Here is a 25,279-nt window from a genome sequence, read left to right as displayed (position 1 = left end):
GGCTTTATTGCTAAAGGGGCGTAGTCTGAACGTTAACGCGCACATATGCCAGGAGATGGGCGTGGTCTGCATTCTAGGAGGCGTGGCGTGTGACTGTAGAGGGGCGTGGTGTTTATAGGCAGGACCTTGTCATTAGTCTGTAGTATCTTAGGCTGTGAAGGAGACCGGGCCTGACCTTCCCTCCTCCAGGCCTCCACCATGGCGCTGCTCAGAGGTAACTGCTCTGCCCCTCAGTCTCCTCTCACCTGTTACAGTCGCTGTGGTTCTTAGTGACTGTCGCCCCCCGCAGGCTGTCATTGCTCTGGCCACAGTCTGCACGTGGGTTGAGCCTCCTGAGGAGTTTCAGTTTTCTGGCAAAGTTTGTAAAAACATTTTTTTTTTCTTTAATAAACACCATAGGAGAAATCTGTGAGAGGCCGCAGGATCTGGGGGCTGAAGTGTGGGGCAGCCAAGCAAGTGTGTGGGTGCAGAGAGACCCCCCCCCAAACCATGCACCCCCAGATCGGCAGGGATCCCCTGTGCTGTATCTGCCCTGATCCGTCACATAATTAACCCCTTAGGCTATGTGCCAATGTAGCGTTTAAAACCTGACACCGGACTCCTTCCCAGAAAACTGCGCAATTTTTTTTGTGGTTATTATCGCGTTTTTCCCACGATTTTCATGTGCGGAGTTCAAGCACTTTCCAAGCGATTTGAAGCATCGCTTGGAAAGTGATTGACAGGTTGGTCACACTCGTCAAACATAGTGTTTGACGAGTGTGACCAACTTTTTACTATTGAGGCCGCCTATGCAGAATCAGTAGTAAAAGATAAAATGTTAAAAATAATAAAAAAAATAAAAAATTGTGTTATATTCACCTTCCGGCGTCACGAGCAGCCTTCCCGGGCCTCAGCGACGCTTCCGTTCCCAGTAATGCCTTGCGAGACCTTTGATGACGTAATGTCTCACGATACTGTAGCAATCTCGTGAGGAATAGGGACCGCTACAGTAATCGCGGGACCGCGACGTCATCAAAGGTCTCGCAAGGCATTACTGGGAACCGGAGCATCGCTGAGGCCCGGGAAGGCTGCGCGGGACGCCGGAAGGTGAATATAACCCGATTTTTTTTTTTATTCTTTTTTTACAGGGATATGGTACCCAGAGCCTGGAGGACAGTCTCCTCTCCTCCACACCGTGGGTACCATCCGCATATGAGCCGCTCACTTTGTGCATGGTGTGCACAGCCACATGCGGGAAGTCAGCGATTCTCATGCATTCCTATGGGTGCGGAATCGCGGCAATTCTTTGCGATTCCGCAAAAAGAATGAGCATGCTGCGTTTTTTTTTTCCGCGATGCGGGAAAATGGCCGCTGGAGGCGGCGTATGTGCGGACTGAGACGTCTGCTCCTGGGATCTCAATCTTCACCATACGCCGCCCCTAGCGGCCATTTTCCCAAAGTCCACCGCAGTGAAAAGGATGGGATCTGCGGAAGTCCTGATATTTTGTGAAATCCCGGGGCTCACCGCTGCCTCACATCGCCTCCTCACAGCCCAGGGTCCTCGGCTTCAGCCCGCTCCTGGCACCAATTTTTCCTGCCTGTTTAATGCTGTAAAAATAACCTCACCCCCTAAAAAAAAAAAAAATGTTGGCATTGCCGGGTTTTACTTTTCACCATTTCACCGCACTTGGAATTTTTTTCCCCGTTTTTCCTTCCTCCTTAAGGTGAAGTGTCGTGATTTCAATATTAAAACTTATCCTGCAGAAAAAAAAAAAAACACAACAAAGCCCCAAATATGGCGATGTAGGCAGGAGAATAAAACCAGTTACGTCTCTATAAAAGAGGTGAGGAAATAATGAAAACATGAAAGGTGGCCGCAGCCTTAAGGGATCCTTTAATTTTTTTTTTTCCTTGGTCTCTCTCTTAAAGTCATGACGGGTGTAGCTCATCGTGCTGCGGCATCTGACACCTGACGTATTCTACCCGTCATACAACGTTAAGGGGTTAAAGGGAATCTTTCATTTTGCTCCCTAATCTGAGAGCAGCGTAATCTAGAGACAGAGACCCTGATTCTAGTGATGTGTCACTTACTGGGCTGCTTACTGCAGTTGTGATACAATCATAGATTTATCAGCAGGTGATTATCCGAGGTGGAGTGGGGCTGTCAGTACATAGTACCCGGTACAGCGTCCATCGTCTGTCCTAGACTGGCCATTTTCCCCACAGACATTTTGTTTTTCATACATGTTTTGACATGGCTTTTTTTTTCTCATTTGGTTATTTACATAATTTTTTGGCTTTTCTTTGACCTAGTTTTTATAATGATGATAATCCTCTTTTCTGAAGAGAGTAAAACAATGTGGCTGAGCCGAAGTTCAGCAGATGATGTGTACAAAGGCCCGGAGCGAGGGTCAGTCTCAGTCATCACTGTTCCAAAGGTTACACCGCAGAAGCTACTGACACAGTGTAACGGAAACATGCCGCGAGCCGTCCCATAGCTATATCTTGTGATCCGCGCACCTTATCCTCCTGTTATATCCCGTGCGGACCTCTCCTCACTGATATCATCGTAGGTCACCGCTCCTCTCCTGAAGTACTCTGTGCTGCTGAGAGCTGTAGTTGGAGGGACGTTTTGTATCAACTTTTGTGTTTTATTTTATTTATTTTTCCAGGTATTTTTGTTGTCGCGGCTAAGAGGACGCCGTTTGGCACGTACGGCGGGGTGCTGAAGGACCACACGGCTACAGACCTGGGCGAAATCGCTGCAAAAGCTGCCCTCGCTGCCGGAAATGTCGCCCCGGACGCTGTGGATAGTGTGATATACGGGAACGTGGCTCAGGTAGGACGCGCGTTACTGCAGACCTCCTTGTCTCCCGCGTCTTGTGCCTTATGATTAGTGACGCTGAGGTCTGGTGTTGCAGACGGCTACAGACGCCATATACCTGACCCGCCATGTCGCCCTCCGCTCAGGAATACCCATACCTGTCCCGGCTCTGACTGTCAACAGACTCTGCGGCTCTGGCTTCCAGTCCATCGTCAATGGGTGTCAGGTAAGTAAATGGCCTGATGGGAGTGTGTATAGCAGCCGAGCTGCAGTGTAAAGTAAGGCGGCTGCGCAGGGGCGGTAGGGGTCGGGTTGCCGGCTGCGCAGGGGCGGTAGGGGTCGGGTTGCCGGCTGCGCAGGGGCGGTAGGGGTCGGGTTGCCGGCTGCGCAGGGGCGGTAGGGGTCGGGTTGCCGGCTGCGCAGGGGCGGTAGGGGTCGGGTTGCCGGCTGCGCAGGGGCGGTAGGGGTCGGGTTGCCGGCTGCGCAGGGGCGGTAGGGGTCGGGTTGCCGGCTGCGCAGGGGCGGTAGGGGTCGGGTTGGCGGCTGCGCAGGGGCCGTAGGGGTCGGGTTGGCGGCTGCGCAGGGGCCGTAGGGGTCGGGTTGGCGGCTGCGCAGGGGCCGTAGGGGTCGGGTTGGCGGCTGCGCAGGGGCCGCAGCATTTTTCTTCCCCGGGGCGGTGCAGTCTGAAAGAGCTAGAGTCTGATAGGCTGCAAGTTAGAGAGGGAGGGACAAAGAGTGAGCACAGTGATGATTGGTCCAGCAGAGGCCTCTGTGTACTGCTGTACCAATCAGAAAGCAGACTGCAAAATGCAAGAGTCAGTGAAGATTGATGGCTGCGCTGAGGATGGAGGAGACCTGGTGTCTCCGGTCAGCCGCTGCGGAGACAGCCCATGTATGGGAGCTCAGGAGCTGTCACTGGTTATTGCTTATTGTGTGGCGTGTCCGGCCAGCACCTGTCCCCAGAGAGGGCGAGGGGAGCACAAGCATGCCCCAGCCATCATCTGTTCCCCCTTATACAGAGGAGTCTCCCAGCAGCTGTCTATAGACAGTATAGAAATGCTTGTCCAGTCTTACCCGTCAGCTGTCCAGTGTCTGGTGGTGGAAATAAAAGGGTTTTATCAAGCTTGGAAGAGGACAGAGAATAACTTGCTGATTGTTGGGTGTCCGACCACTGGGGCCCCCACCGATCCTGAGAATGGGGCTCTGACGAGATCAGTGTGAATGGAGCTGAGGTTAAGAATACGCTCCATCCATTTCCAGTAGAGGTGCAGGAGGTAAGCTAGTGCTGCGCTCGCCTCTTTTTAGTGCTTCCATGATGAATAAATGTAGTGGAGATGCGCCTGCTTCTCCCTGCAGCCAGAAGTGCAGCAGACGATGCGCCATACACTGTAGGGTTCCTCTTATATAGAAGTATGCCCGCTCGGGTGTTCTTAGTCTGAATTCTGCCCTACCTTATTATTTACTACGGCCGTCCCTATGGCTGCGTTACACAGCTGACATCCGCCTCTGTTAGTAGTGATCGGAGCGCATGTAGAGCGCTGCTGTTAAATGCAGCTGTGAAGCACTGACAGTGGCATCTAAACTCCGCAATCCGACTCAGACATTACGTCCCCCACCCGTCCATACGATGTGACCGCGAGGAAATGAGTGGCTTTGACAGCTGAGGTTCAAGTTACCTATGAAGATTGAAAAAAGTGAAGGTGTATTAAAAAAAAATTAACCAATCAGATGACATCCCTCCCCCGAATGGCGGTTTTTTTAAAAGGCATGGTCTTTATAGATTCCGCTTCTGAAAAACATGCAACTCGACGTTTTTTTTTTTTGTTTTTTTTTTTACTTTCTGTAGCTCCCCAGGAATCCCCCCAGAAGACCCCATCCCTTTACTTCATACTGCTTTTTAGTTATGTACGGTAATTTTTTTTTTAACACTGTAAGGTTTTGTTTTTTCCTACACCAGGAAATTGCCCTTCGGGAGTCAGAAATCGTTTTGTGCGGAGGGGCCGAGAGCATGAGCCAAGCTCCGTACGCCGTGAGGAACATTCGCTTCGGTACCAAGTTAGGAGTCGATCTTAAGGTAAGGAGATCAGCAAGGATCCAAATTTTGAAAAATTTGCTCAACGCTCATCAGAATTGTAGAATAGGCTGAATTTATTTCATTTAAAAAAAAAAAAATGCCAGAATGGCCATTTTGTGCAATCCGATTTTCCCAAATTTATCTACCAGTTCAGGACGAGGCTATTCTTCACATCCCCCCCCAACCCCATACCTTTTTTCTTTTTTTTCCAACAGGAATGGACAAAAAAAGTAAAGATTTGGCTAGGCAGTGGCTTTTATTTTTTCTTACTATTAATTTAGTTTCCATATTATGCCCCCATAAGGTCATAAAACATAAACTAATTTTTGGATGGAGATTTTCAACATTTAAAGAATTTTTTTTTTTTTTTAAATAAAAAAAAAAAACAGGTTGAAATTCTCAATCCAAACGGTATTAAGTTTTATGACCTTCTGGGGGCATAATATGTAAAGTAAACAAAAACTAGATTTAAAAATATGTCTGCTATATAAAAATAATTATGAAAAGAGGAGCAATTAAAAATGTCATTAAAAATAAACATGTATTTTTTTATTTTCCTACTGAGAGCGCCAAAAAAAACATGAAAACCTGATTTTTATTTATTTTTTTTTTTTTTTAACTTTAATTTTTTTCACCCCCTGTAACTGGAGCTGTTATCCCCAGTTACAGTGGAAATGCAGCCATTATTGCTTTACACACAGCTCTCGTTCAGTGCTGTGTGTATAGTGATTGAAAGGGTAGAAATTGTAATAAACTGCCTTTGCATTCAGTATGAGGAGTCCGGCCGTGTCTGACAGCTGGTTCCCCCGCTCCCTTACGATGGCATGCAGCTGCTCTACTGTGCAGCGATGTTTCAGAACACGGACCGCCTGAATATTTAATGTCTATGGGCGAAAGTTCGAAAATGGTTAATAGCTGACTTCAGCAGATTTCTTATTCCAGATGGAAGACACCTTATGGGCCAGTCTCACTGATTCTCTCATCAAGACCCCCATGGCTATCACCGCTGAGAATCTGGCAGAAAAATACGGCATTACCAGAGAGGACTGTGATAAGTATTCCTTCCAGACTCAGCAGAGATGGAAAGCCGGTGAGTTTCTACTTCCGTTCCAATAGACTGTTAATATTTCTGTGCTAATGTACTATGCTCTAAATGTAAATTACATTGATTACATTACCTGATGCTGAGGAAATCCTGATAATCGGATTTAAAGTGTACCTTAAGGTACTGTCACACTTAGCGATGTACCAGCGATATGACGCGGTCAGGATCGCTGGTGCATCGCTAAGTGGTCGCTAGTGAGCTGCCACACAGGCAGATCTCACCAGCGACATCGCAGGGGACGGGGATCGCTACTTACCTGTCAGACGAGGTGATCCTGGCGTCCTCCTGCCCGCATCCACGTGTCGCTCGTCTCCACAGCAGGAAGCTGACGACGAGAAATGGTCCAGGAGCTTCTCGCGCGATCAGCGATAACCAGCGGGGGAGCGGTCGGAGGTAAGTATCACACACAGCGATATCGCTTTAACGTCACAAAAACCAGTGACGTTATAGCGATACACTAAGCGATATCGCTAGCAGTGACAGGCCCTTAACACTTCTGGAAAAAAAACATAAAAAGTGTCAGAGGATGAAATTATCAGACTTTTCTCAAATACATGTGGTTACCAAATCGGGTTATTTCTCATGCTATTACAGGGACAGAGGGTTTACTTTATACTAGACTGAGTGCAAAATCTGCTGAGATTCTCATCTGGGAGAAGCCAGCCGTGAGCAGGATGAGGAGAGCTGATGATCAGATTTGGCATATTTCAGAGGGAACAAAGAAATTCACCTTTTCTCTATCACCTTATTGGGGGACACAGGAAACCATGGGGTGTATGCTGCTGCCACTAGGAGGCTGACACTATGCAGAAAAAAGTTAGCTCCTCCTCCGCAGTGTACACCCCACCGACAGGAAGTAGGATGTTCAGCTTGGTGTCAGTAGGAGGTGGACACGGGTCTTTCATTAGACCCTTATCTACCTCAATGTGCTTCGTTCCTTTTCAGGTACCAGGGGGATACAGTGTGAAAGGTCACAACTGTACTCCCACAAAGAGACTATGAGTACGGCGTGTACTGCCACCCCGTATCCTCATACGTCTAGCCGGCAGGACTCAAACCCCTAGCACAGAAGCGTGCTTAGGTGATCCAGACCTGGTCCTGGCCCTTCGTCTCCCAACTACTCGCCCACCAGAGCCTGTTAGTTGGATGAGACGTGACGTCCTGCAACATGTTTCCGGACGTCTGACACCACAGGGAAAGAGGTAAACGTAAGAAGATAGGCAAAGAAGAGGAAAGCCCTTCCCTATCCCTGGCTGCTCTCCGGCCGCTCATGTGGGGAGCTTATTCCCTGCCGAGGTTGGCAATTCCCTCACCTTTCCTCGCCGAGTGCTGTGTGCTCCTGGCTTCCCTCAGCTGGTTCCCTATTCAGTAGTATAGGAGACGGTGGGCAGCAGCCTGCTCTCCTCGGCGCGGGGCTCCCGCCCCACCGCTCCCCCCCCCCCCCCCCCCCCCCTGCACCCAACTACCTTTCTGGGAGGATCCAGGGGATAGTTCCAGATTTTTTTCGGGCCTCCGCGCCGCCCCTCCCCTTTCGGCGGTCTCCTGGGTCTAATCTAGGCCCTGGCTTCAATTGCGGCCTAGTCCGCGGTAGGTCCGCCCCCCCCCCCCCCCCCCCCCCCCGTCCTCTCATTTCGGGCGGGCTTTTTCCCGCCGTCTTCCCTCAGCCGGTCCCTGCTCCTGGCGCAAGCTCCGCCCTCCGGCCGGCTTCCATTGTGGCGCAGAGAGTATATCCTCGCCGCCATTTTACTGCTCCCAGAGCGGACGGTTAGCTACGCCCCCGTTTACGCTGTGCAGAGCGGAGTTTGCACAGTGCGACCTTTCTGATGTGGGCAGGTGGGGGCTCTGAGGGGCCATATGGATGTGAGTACTGGGGATGACTATATCCTGCCTGCGGGCAGCGCAGTCCTAGTCACCGCACAGTTTTGCTCTCACTTGCAAAATGTGATATGTCTTGAAGCTGTTATTCTGCTCGCATCCTCCCTGCGTCAGCATCCATCACAGCGGTCGTATTCTCCCAGCCTGGGACACGGTTAGTGCCTTCACCGGACAGGACCAACTGTTTTCTACCTATCTCCCCTCAGCCAAATCAGGGACATTGCGGAGTATAAGCCCCTCATAGAATAATTAAGCAGGGCCACACTTTATGTAGGTACGGTGTCAGAGCAGAGAATCCACCTTAGCAATTGCGTCTCACGTGATAGGCGCTATAGTCGTACAGTCCCTGGAGCAGTACAGTCACTAACGTAATGTTTTTCTGGAGCCGTGCAGTCTCTGAAGTAATTGTGCGCTAGAACTGTACAGTCACTGCCGTAATGGTACTCTAGAGTCGTGTATTTTCCTGGCGTAAATGTAATCTTCTGCCGCACGGTCTCTAGTGCATGAGTATGTCTGGTGTCATGGCACACAGAGGCTTGGAGAGCCACGCTGCTGTCTTCTGTGTTTGACGCATGGCGTTGATCTGGTAGAAGGTTTCACTCGCACGTTTTTCTCTGATTCTGTCTCGGCTGTTGGGTTTTTCGGCCATTGCACATATGTGCCTTGATTTCAGCAGAGCAACACTCAACCATTGCTTCACACATAAAGGTGCGGAGCCCTGGCATAGCATCTGCTCCCACATCTACTGCCCACAAGCACTCGCCCTTCCCTTTTTCTGCAGCCCCCTCCGGACGCTGGCTTCATACGGCTCTAAGCAGAACAATGTTCGGCTTCTATCTCTTCGCGTCTGCAGTGTTTGGGCCGGCCTTCCAGCTGGATAGAAGTCTGTGTTACCCGGCAATTGTCCGCTATGGTTCAGTGGATAAAGAAGCTGACCACAGCTCGAAGGTCCAGAAGTTGGAACCATAGCACACAGCAGAGAGTAGATTTAGTCTCTTTCTGATCCCAGGCCTAATGTTCTACTGTCAGAAGAATTGACTGGTCAGACTCTAATTTTACTACAGACTTCGTGGTACGGCTTACTACACGTGAAGTCGTTCTATCTGATGTCAGGTATTCAGACATAGACTGCAACACAGATGCTGTTATTCTACCTAATGCCGTCAGGTATTCAGACCTAGACCTCAACACAGAAGCCGTTATTCTACCTAATGCCGTCAGGTATTCAGACCTAGACCGCAACACAGAAGCCGTTATTCTGCCTAATGCCGTCAGGTATTCAGACCTAGACCGCAACACAGAAGCCGTTATTCTGCCTAATGCCGTCAGGTATCCAGACCTAGACCGCACCGCAGCACAGAAATGGCTGTCTCCTATACCCTTCCCCGGGTTCTCTCTACCCTGATTTGTTCACAGGATACTTAGAGCCAATTGCAGCTGTGCTATATCTGCTATACAGGCTTCAAAAGCACCACCTTCCAGGTACAGTAGTTCGAACAGCCGTATTACGGTGGAGACGTGTCCGAAGTTCACTGCTTCAGTGGTACTGGTGTTCGGTACTGTATTCAGGTGAGTTAGACGCTCTAGCCTTCAAGTTTCTCGCATTCTATTGCAGCAGTATCCTATCCCTTATCGAGCACTTGGATAGGCCTCTACCAGACATGTTTGTCAATACATGCCGTCTTTCTGGTAACTCAAACGTACCCGAGGTCCATCTACTACACCAGTCCGGCTATACTGTCTCATTTTCAGGTGAGTCAGAAGCGTCCTCTCTCGCGTTCCTCGGTGTCTTTTGCAGCCTTTGCCTAAGCTCCTGTCTAATCACCACTCGGGGTGAGGTGCCGGCATTTATTGCGCCTGACGGGCTGCAGCTGCGGTTACAGGCCGCTTCCAGGTGAGTCAAACACACCTTTCAGATGCATATTTCATTTTTAATAACATCTGTGGTTTGTTAACCGTTGAACGTAAGCATTACCATGTTCAGACGGAGCAGATCTCTGTACCACAGAGCGGATCTCGGTAGCAACATAACTGGATACTCCACCTTCAGGTGGGTCACACACTCTCGTGTCAGGTACGGTGGATCGCGATTTGTTTGCGGCAAGCTCTAGACCCTAAGTGTTACGCCTATCTTTATGTTTGGCCAATAGTAGTTTACAGGTCCTAGTCTGTCCTAAGGGCCTTCAAGCTACCACAATGCCTAAGCTACTTGTCTGTCGGAACTTACCTATTCTTTCTTACAGACGCCAGGTAAAGCCTCCGGCAGCGCAGACATGGGACTTCTGACCGTGACGGGAAAGAGTATCCCACCTCAGACAGGAGTGGGATCTGACTCTGCGCAAGCATCAACCAGGGTAACAGCTGCTCCAGTCTTGGATCCAAGGATAAGTCTGGTGATAACGCGTTTCTTCCTTCAGCTACAATTGTATCTTTTCCATGTTATCCTCGAGCGCTTCTTATCTTAGACTTAGGCAAGCAGGTCTACACACCGCAATTCCCTCCCTGCTCCAGAGGGTCCAGTATGAATTCGGTCGTCTACTTAGTCATACGGATTGACCTGCCTTTCGTCAGCCTAGTTGTCTTCGGGTGTCTATTTTATCTACCTAGAGCCAACCTTCCTTACACATGGACATTCCTTGCTCGACTAATCTCTTTTCTAAGTCCAGCTGGACTAGTTTTCCATATCCACTCTCATCCCTGTAGGCTGGGTTATCTTCCTTTTGATCTCAGTCTGCAAGGTCATCCAGTAGTCTTCGTCCTACCGGCTTAGTCGAGCAATCAGTTGTCTCTCCATAGCCATCCTGAGCCAACATCGCGGCGATGGGATCCAGGTTATCCCCAGGTTCCGTTCAGTACGTTTTCAGTGTTCGACTCTTTAGCAGGTTCTCAGTGCCCTGCTCTCAGGTCTTGCCATTTTCTCACAGAACGGATTTCAGCCGTTTCCAAACAAGGGGACGCCTCGGTATATCTTTTCTCCCGAGCGTTTTGCAAACTAGACTACTTCTGCGACTACGAACCCTCCAGTTCCAAGTCTTCTACTACGGTCCTTCCTCTCTCAGAAGTGCATCCCTCAGGGATACCAATGGCGAATTCACACAGTAGTTGACAAGGTCAACCTTCAAACCACCCGCCGCTATATCGTGACCTGCCTTAGTCTCAACCCGTGTTGCAAGGTTCTATAGACACGTGGCCTAGCTTGCTCATCAGAGCATTCTTCCCGGAGGCCGGTCGGAAGACCGGCTTCACTGTCCTAATGATTTTTCTTGCATAGGGACCTTGGTCTTCACCTAATCGTTCCCATCTAGGGGTCCATTTGGCTTTCAGTTTCACACCAACTTCCGTTCCTTCTGGGTGGCTCCAACGGGCCAAATTATTGAGACGGTCACCGGAAGGACAAACGCTCTCCTTCCTCAGGCTGCACCCTGTCGTTCTTCAGCGCAGTTTCCTCAGCGTGCCTTTTCGGGATCTAGGATTGAATTCATCCTTGTTTTTCTCAGGAAGAAAATTTTTCTTCGTTCAGCATTTGCCTCCTGTGAATCGTATGTTTTTTTTTTTTTTTTTTTTTTTTCCATGAAGCTCTTATCCAGTTCCTGATTTCTTCAGGGCTTTGGCGATATCTGCTTTGCAACGGACGGGTTCATTTTCCTTTCAGTTGATAGCCTTCCCTTTTCAGGCTCTCCACCACTCCTAGGGTCTCACAGACTCTGTACCAGCTCTGGTGTTCTTCCTGTGGATCAGTGGACCACTCTCCATCATTCTGGATTCCCTTCCTTTCATCCGCCTCAGATTTTCCTTTGTGGCGCTCTCTCATCAGGCTACCTGGCCACAGCAACGGTACTTATCAAGCTCAGGCTTGAAGTATAGAGGTCCTCTGGCCTCCAGGTCAGCGTTGGATCGCGGAATCTTCTGGTCGACATTAGTAGGGTTGCTGGCTCAGGAAGGACTGTTCTTTTCAGTACGATGCACCCTGCCCAGGCAGTGGGTGTCCTCCCAGCAGTACTCTTTGGGCCTTCGTCTCGCATCTCTGCAGTGCGGTGATATGTCCTCCACAGGTCCATAAGGTTTTTCACAACCCATGCCTAGCTTCGGCAAGTGCCGGTCGGGGTAAAGAAGACCTCACAGGGGACCTTGCAGGTGACGAGGGTGACTCCCTCGTCCTGATGGAGTTATTTGCTGTTCCCTCCCCTTGAGGACTGCTTTGGGACGTCCCATGGTTTCTGTGTCCCCCAATAAGGCGGTAGAGAAAACAGGATTTTTAGTTGCTTACCGTAAAATCTGTTTCTCTGAGCCTTCATTGGGGGACACAGCACCCTCCCAAGTTGAACAGCTTGGTTTACTGTATAATATTGTTAGTGTGGATTTCTGTTTTCTGTGGTTTTTATCTCATTTACAGATTGCTTCTCCTACTGCTTTCTCACTAACTGATCATCCTACTTCCTGTCGGTGGGGTGTACACTGCGGAGGAGGAGCTAACTTTTTTCTGCATAGTGTCAGCCTACTAGTGGCAGCAGCATACACCCATGGTTTCTGTGTCCCCCAATGAAGGCTCAGAGAAACAGATTTTATGGTAAGCAACTAAAAATCCTGTTTTTTTTATGATTTTGTTGAGACTGTGTAGAAAATAATGGGTAAATGAACTCTATTTTGCCTTGTTAATCAATGTGACAAAAGCCAAGTATTCACTTGGTGAATTAATTAATGCATCTCAATGTGTTGTGAATCGGCAGTAGAAAAAAAACAAATTAGAACATTTTTCTGACCTGCATCCAAGGTTTTGCGCTTTACTTCATATAGAAAATTGATATCAGCAATGGAAGATGTTCCGGTGTATTATATAGGCAAAACAGAGCGAAGATACAATTGCTTTGATTTAAGTTAATAGATGAGGACATAGCTGCTTCTAAAGGTTTAATTTACTAGAGGAGGACGTAGCTGCTTCTGAAGGTTTAATTTTCTATAGGAGGACATAAACCCTTTAAAAGCAGCTATCCGATTCTCTCACTATATACACACAGCACTCAACAGACAAGCTGAGTAAGTCTTGACAAGTTTTACCTCTGTAGTTATTTCTTCTACTGCTGATCCATAAGACACAGGAATCCATCGTGCATTGCTTCATATATTGCTGCATCATATAGCAGCACCCAATCTACCGTGTTTATCAACTGCACTTTCACAGTGTCACCTTCGCCACAGACTCACAGTGCTATTTCCCTACTCGGAAACAGGATCAGAATATGTACTGTGAATTATATGTCATTTATGTTTTCAGCTCAGGATGCCGGATACTTTGCGGCAGAGATGGCGCCTATTGAATTAAAGTCAAAGAAAGGACCTATTAAAATGGATCAGGATGAACACCCAAGACCACAGACCACCCTGGAACAGATGGCGAAACTGCCCCCCGTGTTCAAGAAAGATGGAGTTGTTACTGCAGGAAGTGCCTCGGTGAGGAGGAGCGCACGTTGCTTCTTTTATGTGTCTCTATAGGTCATTTTGCAGTCAGATTTGCTGGTTGTTGTGTAATAACAGCTGTGCAATATTCTCTGCACACTCTTTCTAGCAAGATTTTTTTTCTTGCTAAAAAGTGCATCTTGTAGGTTAAAAAAAAAAAAGTAGTGTTTCAATGTCTCACAAGTTTTGCAAACTCTTTATAGCAGATTAGGCCAGGAGGGCGTTGTGAAAATGGAATTTGGTCTAGAAAATAAAAAATGGATTGGCAACTCAGATCTCTACTGCCTGGTGCAAGGAAAATTTCTGTCTATCAGTGTATTGTCTGGACTGGATACAAGTATTGCTGGGGGGCCAATATTTGCATTAAATGCAGAATGTTCAAATCTGCGTGTGAATTGAAAGGCTAATGTGAAAAGGTTATTTGTTTTTATATTATACATTGATGATCGGTGCAAGTGTACTGAGCAGGCTCAGGATCTGAGCCCGTTCCATACATGACAGGTGCCTGCTATCAGAAGTGACATTAAAAAAAAATAACTCCACTGCCAAATTCTGACTGCTGCATTTAAGTGATGCAATGGTATGGTGCAATATGTATTCCGTTATTTTATTTTTTTTGCTCCTCTTGGGGACTTGAACCTGCGATTGCCTATGCAATACACATTAATGCTGCCGTGTATTGTAAAATTGCCAGTCTCCTAAAAATCCCAGCCACAGGGTTTCCTTGGTGTCTGAACATGGTAACAGGGGGCCTTTGTGATAGATGGTAGCTTTAATTGCAGGCAATTACTCTTGGGCGTCTGCTGCATAACACAGCTGCCACCCGTGCCATGAGCAGGGGGCACAATGCTTAGTAGAGAGAATGTCTCAGGAGGGATGTCACCACCTGTTTAGGTCCTCAAAATGGTTATAATTTGCAGTGATAAGGGGTGTCACATGCATTAGTTGAGTAGGAGACCCCTGGAATGATGTCCTACCAGCAGACTAGCATGGTAGTGACTCTTCTCCTCTTTTGCAGGGGATCTGTGATGGAGCTGGAGCAGTCATTGTAGCCAGCGAGGAAGCCACCGCCAAACACAAGCTCACTCCTCTGGCTAGGATTGTTGCCTACCATGTGTCAGGATGTGATCCCAAGATCATGGGCATTGGTAAGAAAATATGGTCTCCTCAGACATGGTAAAGCCAGAAAATTTGAATTTTTAGTAATTAGGCATCTTTTATGTTTTTGTAATTTCCTTAAATGTATCTATAAAATGATTTTACATTTGGGTTACATTAAAAAAACATTTCGTTTGTCTTTTACAAGCTCTTTATTTCCCTTGTTCTTTTTTGGGGAGTTTGTACTGTACATTTCTGACCATAAGACGCAACTAGGTTTTAGAGGTGTAAAACAGAAGTTAAAAAAAAAAGTGGTGAATTTTGTACTAATATCCCCCCATCCTGCAACCTAAAACCCAATTATTTATAGCAAAGTGCCAACAGCTCTATCTGTATCTGGCTTCTACTGACTTCTGAATCCTGGGCTGGCTTGGAGATTGCTGGCTTGGGAAGCTGGCTGGCTTGTGGATAGCAGCTAGCAAGAATGGCAGGCTAGGAAGCTTCACCATGGCTTCACTATGAACTGAAAAAGAATAAATATTTGCTGCTGCTCCACATTTTACAAAAAAATACATAAAACTTAAATTAAACATGTCATAAGTTTCGATTGCTGGCGGTTCAGGTGCTGAGATTGCTAATCACCGCCATACTAGTAACAGGTACACACTTTATCTTTTAATTACTGTGCTCACCACATGCCTAATTAGGAGGGTCCCACAGCCAGTAGTTATGTTCCCATCCTGCTCCCCTTCTTATAGTAATGTGCCATCATGTTCCCCTTCTTATAGTAATGTCCCATCCTGATCCCCTTCTTATACAGTTGTGGCCAAAAGTATTGACACCCCTGCAATTCTGTCAGATAATACTCAGTTTCTTCCTGAAAATGATTGCAAACACAAATTCCTTGGTATTATTATCTTCATTTAATTTGTCTTAAATGAAAACACAAAAAGAATTGTCCTAAAGCCAAATTGGATATAATTCCACACCAAACATAAAAAAGAGGGTGGACAAAAGTATTGGCACTGTTCGAAAAATCATGTGATGCTTCTCTAATTTGTGTAATTTACAGCACCTGTATCTTACCTGTGGCACCTAACAGGTGTTGGCAATAACTAAATCACACTTGCAGCCAGTTGACATGGATTAAAGTTGACTCAACCTCTGTCCTGTGTCCTTGTGTGTACCACATTGAGCATGGAGAAAAGAAGACCAAAGAACTGTCTGAGGACTTGAGAAACCAAATTGTGAGGAAGCATGAGCAATCTCAAGGCTACAAGTCCATCTCCAAAGACCTGAATGTTCCTGTGTCTACCGTGCGCAGTGTCATCAAGAAGTTTAAAGCCCATGGCACTGTGGCTAACCTCCCTAGATGTGGACGAAAGAAAAATTGACAAGAGATTTCAACGCAAGATTGTGCGGATGTTGGGTAAAGAACCTCGACTAACATCCAAACAAGTTCAAGCTGCCCTGCAGTCCGAGGGTACAACAGTGTCAACCCGTACTATCCGTCGGCGTCTGAATGAAAAGGGACTGTATGGTAGGAGACCCAGGAAGACCCCACTTCTTACCCCGAGACATAAAAAAGCCAGGCTGGAGTTTGCCAAAACTTACCTGAAAAAGCCTAAAACATTTTGGAAGAATGTTCTCTGGTCAGATGAGACAAAAGTAGAGCTTTTTGGGCAAAGGCATCAACATAGAGTTTACAGGAGAAAAAAAGAGGCATTCGAAGAAAAAAACACGGTCCCTACAGTGAAACATGGCGGAGGTTCCCTGATGTTTTGGGGTTGCTTTGCTGCCTCTGGCACTGGACTGCTTGACCGTGTGCATGTCGTTATGAAGTCATAAGACTACCAACAAATTTTGCAGCATAACGTAGGGCCCAGTGTGAGAAAGCTGGGTCTCCCTCAGAGGTTATAGGTCTTCCAGCAGGACAATGCAAAACAGAAGCCGCGGAGACACCATCACATGTTTCTCAACGCAAGCAATGACCAGCCAGGTCTTTCCCCGGGAAGGAACAACCACGGGAAGGGCAGTCTCCAATGAAGGAAACCACCTATGCCAAAACATGGTATCCATCCACAGACAGCTGTTTCGGGGTATTGCCCCTCATCAGTGTGGAGTAGGAAACTGGCTGGTAGGAGCAATGCCTAGTAAAAGACTGAAGATGAGGATGAATGAACTCATGGAGATCAACATCCAACACTGCGGAGACACCATCACGTGTTTCTCAACGCAGTGATTCTAGAGCACTGCCCCCATCCCTTATGGGAAATATGCAAAACATGCAAAACAGAAGCCACGGAGACACCATCACATGTTTCTCAACGCAAGCAATGACCAGCCAGGTCTTTCCCCGGGAAGGAACAACCACGGGAAGGGCAGTCTCCAATGAAGGAAACCACCTATGCCAATACATGGTATCCATCCACAGACAGCTGTTTCGGGGTATTGCCCCTCATCAGTGTGGAGTAGGAAACTGGCTGGTAGGAGCAATGCCTAGTAAAAGACTGTGAAGATGAGGATGAATGAACTCATGGAGATCAACATCCAACACTGCGGAGACACCATCACGTGTTTCTCAACGCAGTGATTCTAGAGCACTGCCCCCATCCCTTATGGGAAATATGCAAAACATGCAAAACAGAAGCCGCGGAGACACCATCACATGTTTCTCAACGCAAGCAATGACCAGCCAGGTCTTTCCCCCGGGAAGGAACAACCACGGTAAGGGCAGTCTCCAATGAAGGAAACCACCTATGCCAAAACACGGTATCCATCCACAGACAGCTGTTTCGGGGTATTGCCCCTCATCAGTGTGGAGTAGGAAACTGGCTGGTAGGAGCAATGCCTAGTAAAAGACTGTGAAGATGAGGATGAATGAACTCATGGAGATCAACATCCAACACTGCGGAGACACCATCACGTGTTTCTCTGTTTTTCTGTGGATGGATACCATGTTTTGGCATAGGTGGTTTCCTTCATTGGAGACTGCCCTTCCCGTGGTTGTTCCTTCCTGGGGAAAGACCTGGCTGGTCATTGCTTGCGTTGAGAAACATGTGATGGTGTCTCCGCGGCTTCTGTTTTGCATGTTTTGCATATTTCCCATAAGGGATGGGGGCAGTGCTCTAGAATCACTGCGTTGAGAAACACGTGATGGTGTCTCCGCAGTGTTGGATGTTGATCTCCATGAGTTCATTCATCCTCATCTTTCCAGCAGGACAATGACCCAAAGCACACTTCAAAAAGCACTAGAAAATGGTTTGAGAGAAAGCACTGGAGACTTCTAAGGTGGCCAGCAATGAGTCCAGACCTGAATCCCATAGAACACCTGTGGAGAGATCTAAAACTGGCAGTTTGGGGAAGGCACCCTTCTAATATCAGGGACCTGGAGCAGTTTGCCAAAGAAGAATGGTCTAAAATTCCAGCAGAGCATTGTAAGAAACTCATTGATGGTTACCGGAAGCGGTTGGTCGCAGTTATTTTGGCTAAAGGTTGTGCAACCAAGTATTAGGCTGAGGGTGCCAATACTTTTGTCTGGCCCATTTTTGGAGTTTTGTGTGAAATGATCAATGTTTTGCTTCATTCTCTTTTGTGTTTTTTCATGTAAGACAAATTAAATGAAGATAATAATACCAAAGAATTTGTGTTATCATTTTCAGGAAGAAACTGAGTATTATCTGACAGAATTGCAGGGGTGTCAATACTTTTGGCCACAGCTGTAGTAATGTCCCATCATGATCCCCTTCTTGCCCAATTAGGAGGGTCCCACAGCCAGTAGTTATGGTCCCATCCTGCTCCCCTTCTTATAGTAATGTCCCATCATGATCACGTTCTTGTAATGTCCCATCATGATCCTCTTCTTTTAGCAATGTGCTCCCATTTTTGGCCCCTGTATAGTTAGAATTAAAAAACAAACATACACTCCTTCCTGCTCTCGCTCTAATGCTGCTGTGTCTTCTGGCAGTTCCCGCGCGGCTGCGGCACAAGACATCATGGCGGCACAAGACATCATGACGCCGCATGACGTCATTTAATGGTGCCAAGCATAATGATGCTCTCCGTCTCTCCTGGGACACAGGTCTGCGGCTCAGGAGATTCAGTGTTGGAGCGAGGAGCAATGTCTCCTCCGATCCGACACAGCTTTAAACTGCTAACGCGATCGCGCTAGCAGTTCAAAGCGGCGATACACTTGGGCTGTGCCGATGTAGTGTGCCAGCAGAGAGGGCTCTGCGTGCCCTCTCTGGCACGCGTGCCATATGTTCGCCATCACTGATATATAATATGGAGTGTGGAACAGTGAATATACAGTCGTTTGAAAAGCGGGCACACGTGATTGCCCAGCTGCTGCAGAAACCGGCGGCTGCTGCTACTGTGCCCCCTATTAAAGTGAAATGAATATTCACTGCTCCCCACTCCCATAGTCCCTATCGGCACCGAATTCAGTGCATAGAGATGGGAGGGACTATGGGCGTGGGGAGCAGTGAATATTCATTTTCTCTTTAGTAGCAGGCACAGGTGTTAGCCGCAGCAGCCCTTCTTCTGCCTCCTGTGACATGCTGCTTCCCCCCCCCCCCCATCTCCCCTTCCACAGCAGGCAGGGCTGTGGAGTCGGAGTCGTGGAGTCGGAGTCGGTGCTCATTTTGGTGGTCGGAGTCGGAGTTGGAGTCGGTATAAAATGGACCGACTCCGACTCCTAAAATATATAATAAATTGGGTACAGTAATTCAATGCAGAATATGCTGAATATTTTTTCATAGGAGTTTGGGAAAGTTATGAAATGTCCTATAAATGGCTGTTATATTCCTGATCTAAGGCTATATTCACACACAGCGTTTTTCCTGTGTTTTTTGAGGATACGTTTTTCAGCTGCAAAAGCTGATCATCTTTTTAAAAAACTGCATCACCTGAAATGTTTTTGAGCTCATAGATAATGTTTTCAATAGCAAAAGCAGATTAGAAATCTGCTCTATCTATCCATTTATTCATATCTGTCTATCCATATCGTATCTGTACCAAAAAGAATGAAAACCGGGTAGTACACCAATATATATTCTGTTCTATCTAAATATCTTGATTATTGGATCATAAAAATGATTAAATGTCTGAGGTTCACATTGTACTACAATAAATTTTTCACTTAAATATAAGCAATATGTGTGGGAGTCGGAGTCGTGGAGTCGGAGTTGGAGTCGGAGTCGGTGTAAGGGAAATTGAGGAGTCGGAGTCGCAGGTTTGGCTTACCGACTCCACAGCCCTGACAGCAGGTACATCTAGATTATAAAACGCACCCACCGTTTTCCTCCAAATATTGGGCGGGGAAAAGTGCATCTCATAGTCCGAAAAATTCATATTTCATCTCTTTTCTCCACTGATGAAAATGATTGTTTTAGCCCAAAATTCATGCATGTACCTGGGTTGTCCTCTGCAGTTTGGTATATTAATAAAAAAAAAAAAAGCCGTGCGGTTCTCTCCTTCAGGTCCATCCATTGATGATTCTCTGCTGCTACACCTGGTTTCTGGCATTGGCGTTGAGTGCACAGCAGCTAATCGTTTTGCTCAGCATCTTGAGTGTGGTGCTCTGTCCACACTGGCAGAGCTTGGTTTTTTTTTTTTGCTTTATTTATTTCACACACTGCCCCTCAAATAAGGTTTTAAAAAGATCTTATGAGGGGGATTCGAATATATTAATGCAGTCCTTTTATTTTACATTGCCCCTGTAACTGGGGTTGATGTATTTATCAGCCCCAGTTACAGGAAACATTCAGCTTCCTGCCTGTATAGCAGAGCTCATTGGGTCTACTAGGACCCAGCAGCTTCCGTTTCCTCCCTACACTCAGCAATCACATGACCGCTGCGTCTGGAGGAGTAAGCACAGTAAGTCTTAATCTCTTCCTAATCTGTATAATTAACTTCTGATTCAGTGTTGTGTAGATGGAGAAGGCAAATCTACTAATAAACCATGTTAACTTTCTCAGTGAGGCATCTGAAAGCTGGCTTCCCCGCCCCCACAGCTACACATTCTTGTGCAAACTGCTTACTCTGCGTTGAAGTTTTAGAATGTCAGTGCAGAGTAAAGTGTGGACCGTCCAGACTTTACAGTCTCTAGGTGGTCCAGATGTAGTTACATATTTTTTAGTCTGCAAAGGTTTCCTAATCCTTTTTAAATGGCTTTCACTATGATTGCTCTGGCTGGAGAACACAACTATTTCTTAAGATTGAGTGGAAAAAAAACCCCTAATTATTTAGCCGTATGCCCAATTTCTTTTCTGTAGCGCATCTGTGTTTCACGGTTCAAATGCCTATGAGACTGCCGAGTTTGGGTCAGGCGACTCGCAGCCAGTCTGGCTACTGGGCAAAAAACATGGATTTTGTGAATCTGTTCTTAATGATGAAACAATTCTCAGCGAGGCTTCTCTATGTCTATAGCACCTACTTCTACCATCTCATTCTTATAGGTCCCGTCCCTGCCATTACTGAAGCGCTGAAGAAAGCCGGCCTGAACCTTAAGGACATGGATTTGGTGGAGGTAAGTGCAGGTTTATATATACTGGTTCCATAAAGGGTTAAAGTTGTGGAACATTGGGAGTCCGAATGCTGGGATCCCTTCTGCTCCTGAGCAACCACGCTATTCATTCTCCATGGGACTGCCGGAGATGGCCATGCACTCTACTCCAGCAATCCCATAGAGCAGGGGTGTGCAATTCATTTTTCTGAGGGGCCAAATGAGAGACCGTGACTGTTGTTAAGGGCCAAACCAATAGATTGCAATTAATTCTTCTCTATATATTCATTATAATTTTATATTGTATAACCTAATATTGAGCAAAATTTAGTATGCTGACATCCCCTATTTACCATATGAACCTGCTTACAGCCCCCCATATATACCGTATGAGCCCACATATAGCCACCTATATACCGTAAGAGCCCCCTCATAGCCTCCTGTATACAGTATGAGCCCACACATGGCTCCCTACATACAGTAGGAGTCTCCACATAGCCCTTCTGTACAGTGAGCCCCCTGTATACTGTTAGACCCCACATAAACCCTCCATATACAGTATGAACCACTACATAACCCCTCTATATACACTAGCCCCCACAATGCCTCCTGTATAGAGTATGAGCTCCACATAGCCTTTTATATACAGCATGAACCTCCACACGGACTTCTATAATACAGCATGAGCCCCCACATAGCCTCCTATATACAGCATGAGCCCTCACATAGCCTCCTATATACAGCATGAGCCCTCACATAGCCTCCTGTATACAGCGTGAGCCCCCACATAGCCTCCTGTATACAGCGTGAGCCCCCACATAGCCTCCTGTGTACAGCGTGAGCCCCCACATAGCCTCCTGTGTGCAGCGTGAGCCCCCACATAGCCTCCTGTGTACAGCGTGAGCCCCCACATAGCCTCCTGTGTACAGCGTGAGCCCCCACATAGCCTCCTGTGTGCAGCGTGAGCCCCCACATAGCCTCCTGTGTGCAGCGTGAGCCCCCACATAGCCTCCTGTGTGCAGCGTGAGCCCCCACATAGCCTCCTGTGTGCAGCGTGAGCCCCCACATAGCCTCCTGTGTGCAGCGTGAGCCCCCACATAGCCTCCTGTGTGCAGCGTGAGCCCCCACATAGCCTCCTGTGTGCAGCGTGAGCCCCCACATAGCCTCCTGTGTGCAGCGTGAGCCCCCACATAGCCTCCTGTGTGCAGCGTGAGCCCCCACATAGCCTCCTGTGTGCAGCGTGAGCCCCCACATAGCCTCCTGTGTGCAGCGTGAGCCCCCACATAGCCTCCTGTGTGCAGCGTGAGCCCCCACATAGCCTCCTGTGTGCAGCGTGAGCCCCCACATAGCCTCCCGTGTGCAGCGTGAGCCCCCACATAGCCTCCCGTGTGCAGCGTGAGCCCCCACATAGCCTCCCGTGTGCAGCGTGAGCCCCCACATAGCCTCCCGTGTGCAGCGTGAGCCCCCACATAGCCTCCCGTGTGCAGCGTGAGCCCCCACATAGCCTCCCGTGTGCAGCGTGAGCCCCCACATAGCCTCCCGTGTGCAGCGTGAGCCCCCACATAGCCTCCCGTATACATTAGGTCCTACATTGAAAAAACACAAAAATTGAGCTTGGTTTGAGTTGGTACACATGCAGCATATAAATACATGTTCACATGGCCAAAAGCATATAAAACCTACAAAAGACAAAATGAAAAAAAACCCTGCTATAATTAAATAAGTAAAAAGCAAAAGTGTATTTCTTAGTAATACTGTATTTGATCAAACATAGCATAAAAGCCGTCCCACCATCGACAAGGTGACTCTGTGGTCGGGGCGGTCTTATTACCAACTCAAACCAAACTCAATTTTTGTGTTTTTTCTTTGTATTTTTGCATTCTGTGCAAGCTGGGGTGTAGCCTCCCAATCCTGAGCTGGGAATTGAATTTAGAAGCTTCCCCTGACTGGTGTCCGGTGGTTGGGACCCGGTCCTTGTCTGCCCTTATTCACACAGACGTCAACTTTGACACATGATAAGGTTTTTAATACTAGACAGTGTAGGACCGCCCCGACCACAGTCACCTTGTCGATGGTGGGGCGGCTTTTATGCTATGTTTGATCAAATACAGTATTACTAAGAACTCTGTATGATTTAAATGCACTTTTGCTTTTCACTTATTTAATTATAGCAGGGTTTTTTCATTTTGTCTTTTGTAGGTTTTATTAGGCCCTACAATATAGAATGAGCCCGCCACATGGCTCCTGTATACAGTATGAACTGCCCCCACATAGCCCCTATAGACATGCAAACAAGGCAGCACATAATCTTGCTCCCGTTCCCCTGACGCTCTGCTCTGGTGCACTTATTCTCTGCGCAGCAGACGTGATGGCGGATGAGGGCATGGGGCGGCCCGTGGGCCACTCTTTCAGCCCTTCGGCTGTCTCGACCATGTGTGTGACCCTCTGGGTGCAGTTTGCCAGGCTCTGCCATAGACACAACAGTAGCGCAGACCGTCCCTGGGGTTCCTACCCACAAAAGCTCCTTTTTCCTATAAATAAAGTAGGAAGTAGCCCTTTTTGCTTCATGCTTCCCACGCTTTGGATTTATGGAGCCTCGCAGACTACATATGTGACTACCCCCCTGACTTGGCAGAATGTAATGTGCGGCAGTCATTGGCCAACTAGTTTTCCTCTAGAAACAGCATCGCTCTTATAAATGGATTTGTCAGGTCCCATCAGTATCAGATGTGATGCATGGAAGAGTGGGGGGCCCTAACTGAGCATATAGGGGAAGGGCCGTCCTGTATAGCAGCCGGGCTCTGCAGTGACCTCTACATCTTCCATTACCAGGTGAACGAGGCTTTCGCAGCTCAGTACTTATCGGTGGAGAAAGCCCTTGGCCTGGACCGGGAGAAGACCAATGTGAACGGCGGAGCCATCGCCCTGGGACATCCCTTGGCTGCTTCCGGATCCCGAATCATCGCTCATCTGACTCATGAGCTGAGGTGCGGTAACCCATAAAAGTTTTATTTATGCAAAATTTGGCGACTTAAATGTTAATGTTATTTTTTTCCTTATTTTCAGACGTCGCGGCGGTAAATACGCAGTGGGGTCAGCATGCATTGGCGGAGGTCAGGGGATCGCCATCATCCTGGAGAACGTCGTGTAATCTGTGCTGCCGACGTCAACGAACAGCGTGAATTTTCAAAGAAATCTACAAACCGTAACACAAACCTGATGTGCCGCGTGGTCTGAGCTCCAAGCCTAGAGAACAAGACCCTCCGCTCATCAGTGCGACGCTCCGAGCTTCTGACTACACGGCTCTGGGGTCATTACCTTCTGTCACTGTAGGTGGCGCTGTTCGTATAGAATGGCAGCCCAATACTGTAACACTGGTTGTGGGGCTACAACTCTCAGCAATCTTTGGCAGCCTTATCATTTCTTGCTTTCCCTGGAGCAACCTAAGGGACACTAATAGGACTTTTCTAAACACCCCCCAACATCTAAGACGGGGACCCCCACAATGACACAGGCCCTGCCAGCCTGTTCCCCCACCTTGTCCATGGCTAAGTTCCTACCATCCGTGATTTTGTAGCTCCTTGACTTTCAGCTGCTGCAAAACTACAACCCCCAGCATGGCCTGACCGCAATGTGATGTGGTTCTGTATCGGCGAGTGAGGCGAGAAATGAAGAGCCGCTCCTATAGATGGCCATGTTCTGTAATATTAGCAGTGTATAGAATAATTAATAACCTCAATAAATAAGGGCTCCACTAATGAACCAGTGCCTTCACATAGCGAGGGGAATAAAGACCACCTCCACCCGATCACTCTGTGTGGGCTGGATCCATTGCTGGCTGGAATATGTGATCATATAGTGATCTACTCTTCTCCGGGAGGAAAGATGGACGCCGGCTTGCTAGTGCCACCTGTTGGAGGTAAGTAACCTTAAAAGGGGTGTTCTCTGAAGAGATCACTTTATCCATGGGATAAGGGTTACATTTCCTATCCCTGGGGGTCCGATTACTGGGATTCCTACCTATCCTGACAACCAGGGCTCTGAAGAGGAGGAGGTCGATCAAGCACAGTCATTCTTAATGGGCCTACCAGAGATCCCCAAGTGCTGCTGCTCTTCAGCACTCGCGTATGGAGTGTAAATGTGTATGGTCGACCAAGGCTCCAGTCTCGGGATCGGTGGGGGTCCCTGTGGTCGCTCCTCTAACCATTTGGAAGTTCTCCCCTATTCTTCCCTTTCTTCCAATAGCCATAACTTTTTTTATTTTTCCGCCCCCATCACCATATGAGGGCTTGTTTCATTATTGGTGTTTTATAGCAGGGTTCCCAACTCCAGTCCTCAAGGCCCACCAACAGGTCATGTTTTCAG

General features: G+C 47.8%; 1 protein-coding gene across 1 annotated transcript; it reads left to right on the top strand.

Moving 5' to 3' along the window:
- The first annotated feature begins 61 nt into the window (after window positions 1-61).
- Window positions 62-24,676, top strand: ACAA2 (acetyl-CoA acyltransferase 2). Its single transcript, XM_073589751.1, has 10 exons — window positions 62-214; window positions 2,652-2,818; window positions 2,901-3,029; window positions 4,761-4,877; window positions 5,820-5,967; window positions 13,130-13,305; window positions 14,330-14,459; window positions 20,868-20,938; window positions 23,747-23,901; window positions 23,981-24,676. The coding sequence occupies exons 1-10, from the start codon at window positions 199-201 to the stop codon at window positions 24,063-24,065; spliced, it is 1,194 nt and encodes a 397-aa protein (XP_073445852.1). The 5' UTR covers window positions 62-198; the 3' UTR covers window positions 24,066-24,676.
- Window positions 24,677-25,279: the final 603 nt, after the last annotated feature.

The sequence above is a fragment of the Dendrobates tinctorius genome, unplaced genomic scaffold, assembly GCF_039654945.1.
Source record: "Dendrobates tinctorius isolate UK_male_01 unplaced genomic scaffold, ASM3965494v1 ptg000113l, whole genome shotgun sequence".
Classification (NCBI taxonomy): Eukaryota; Metazoa; Chordata; class Amphibia; order Anura; family Dendrobatidae; genus Dendrobates; species Dendrobates tinctorius.
The sequence above is the reverse complement of the archived record's forward strand: the minus strand, read 5'-3'. Positions and strand labels throughout refer to the sequence as shown.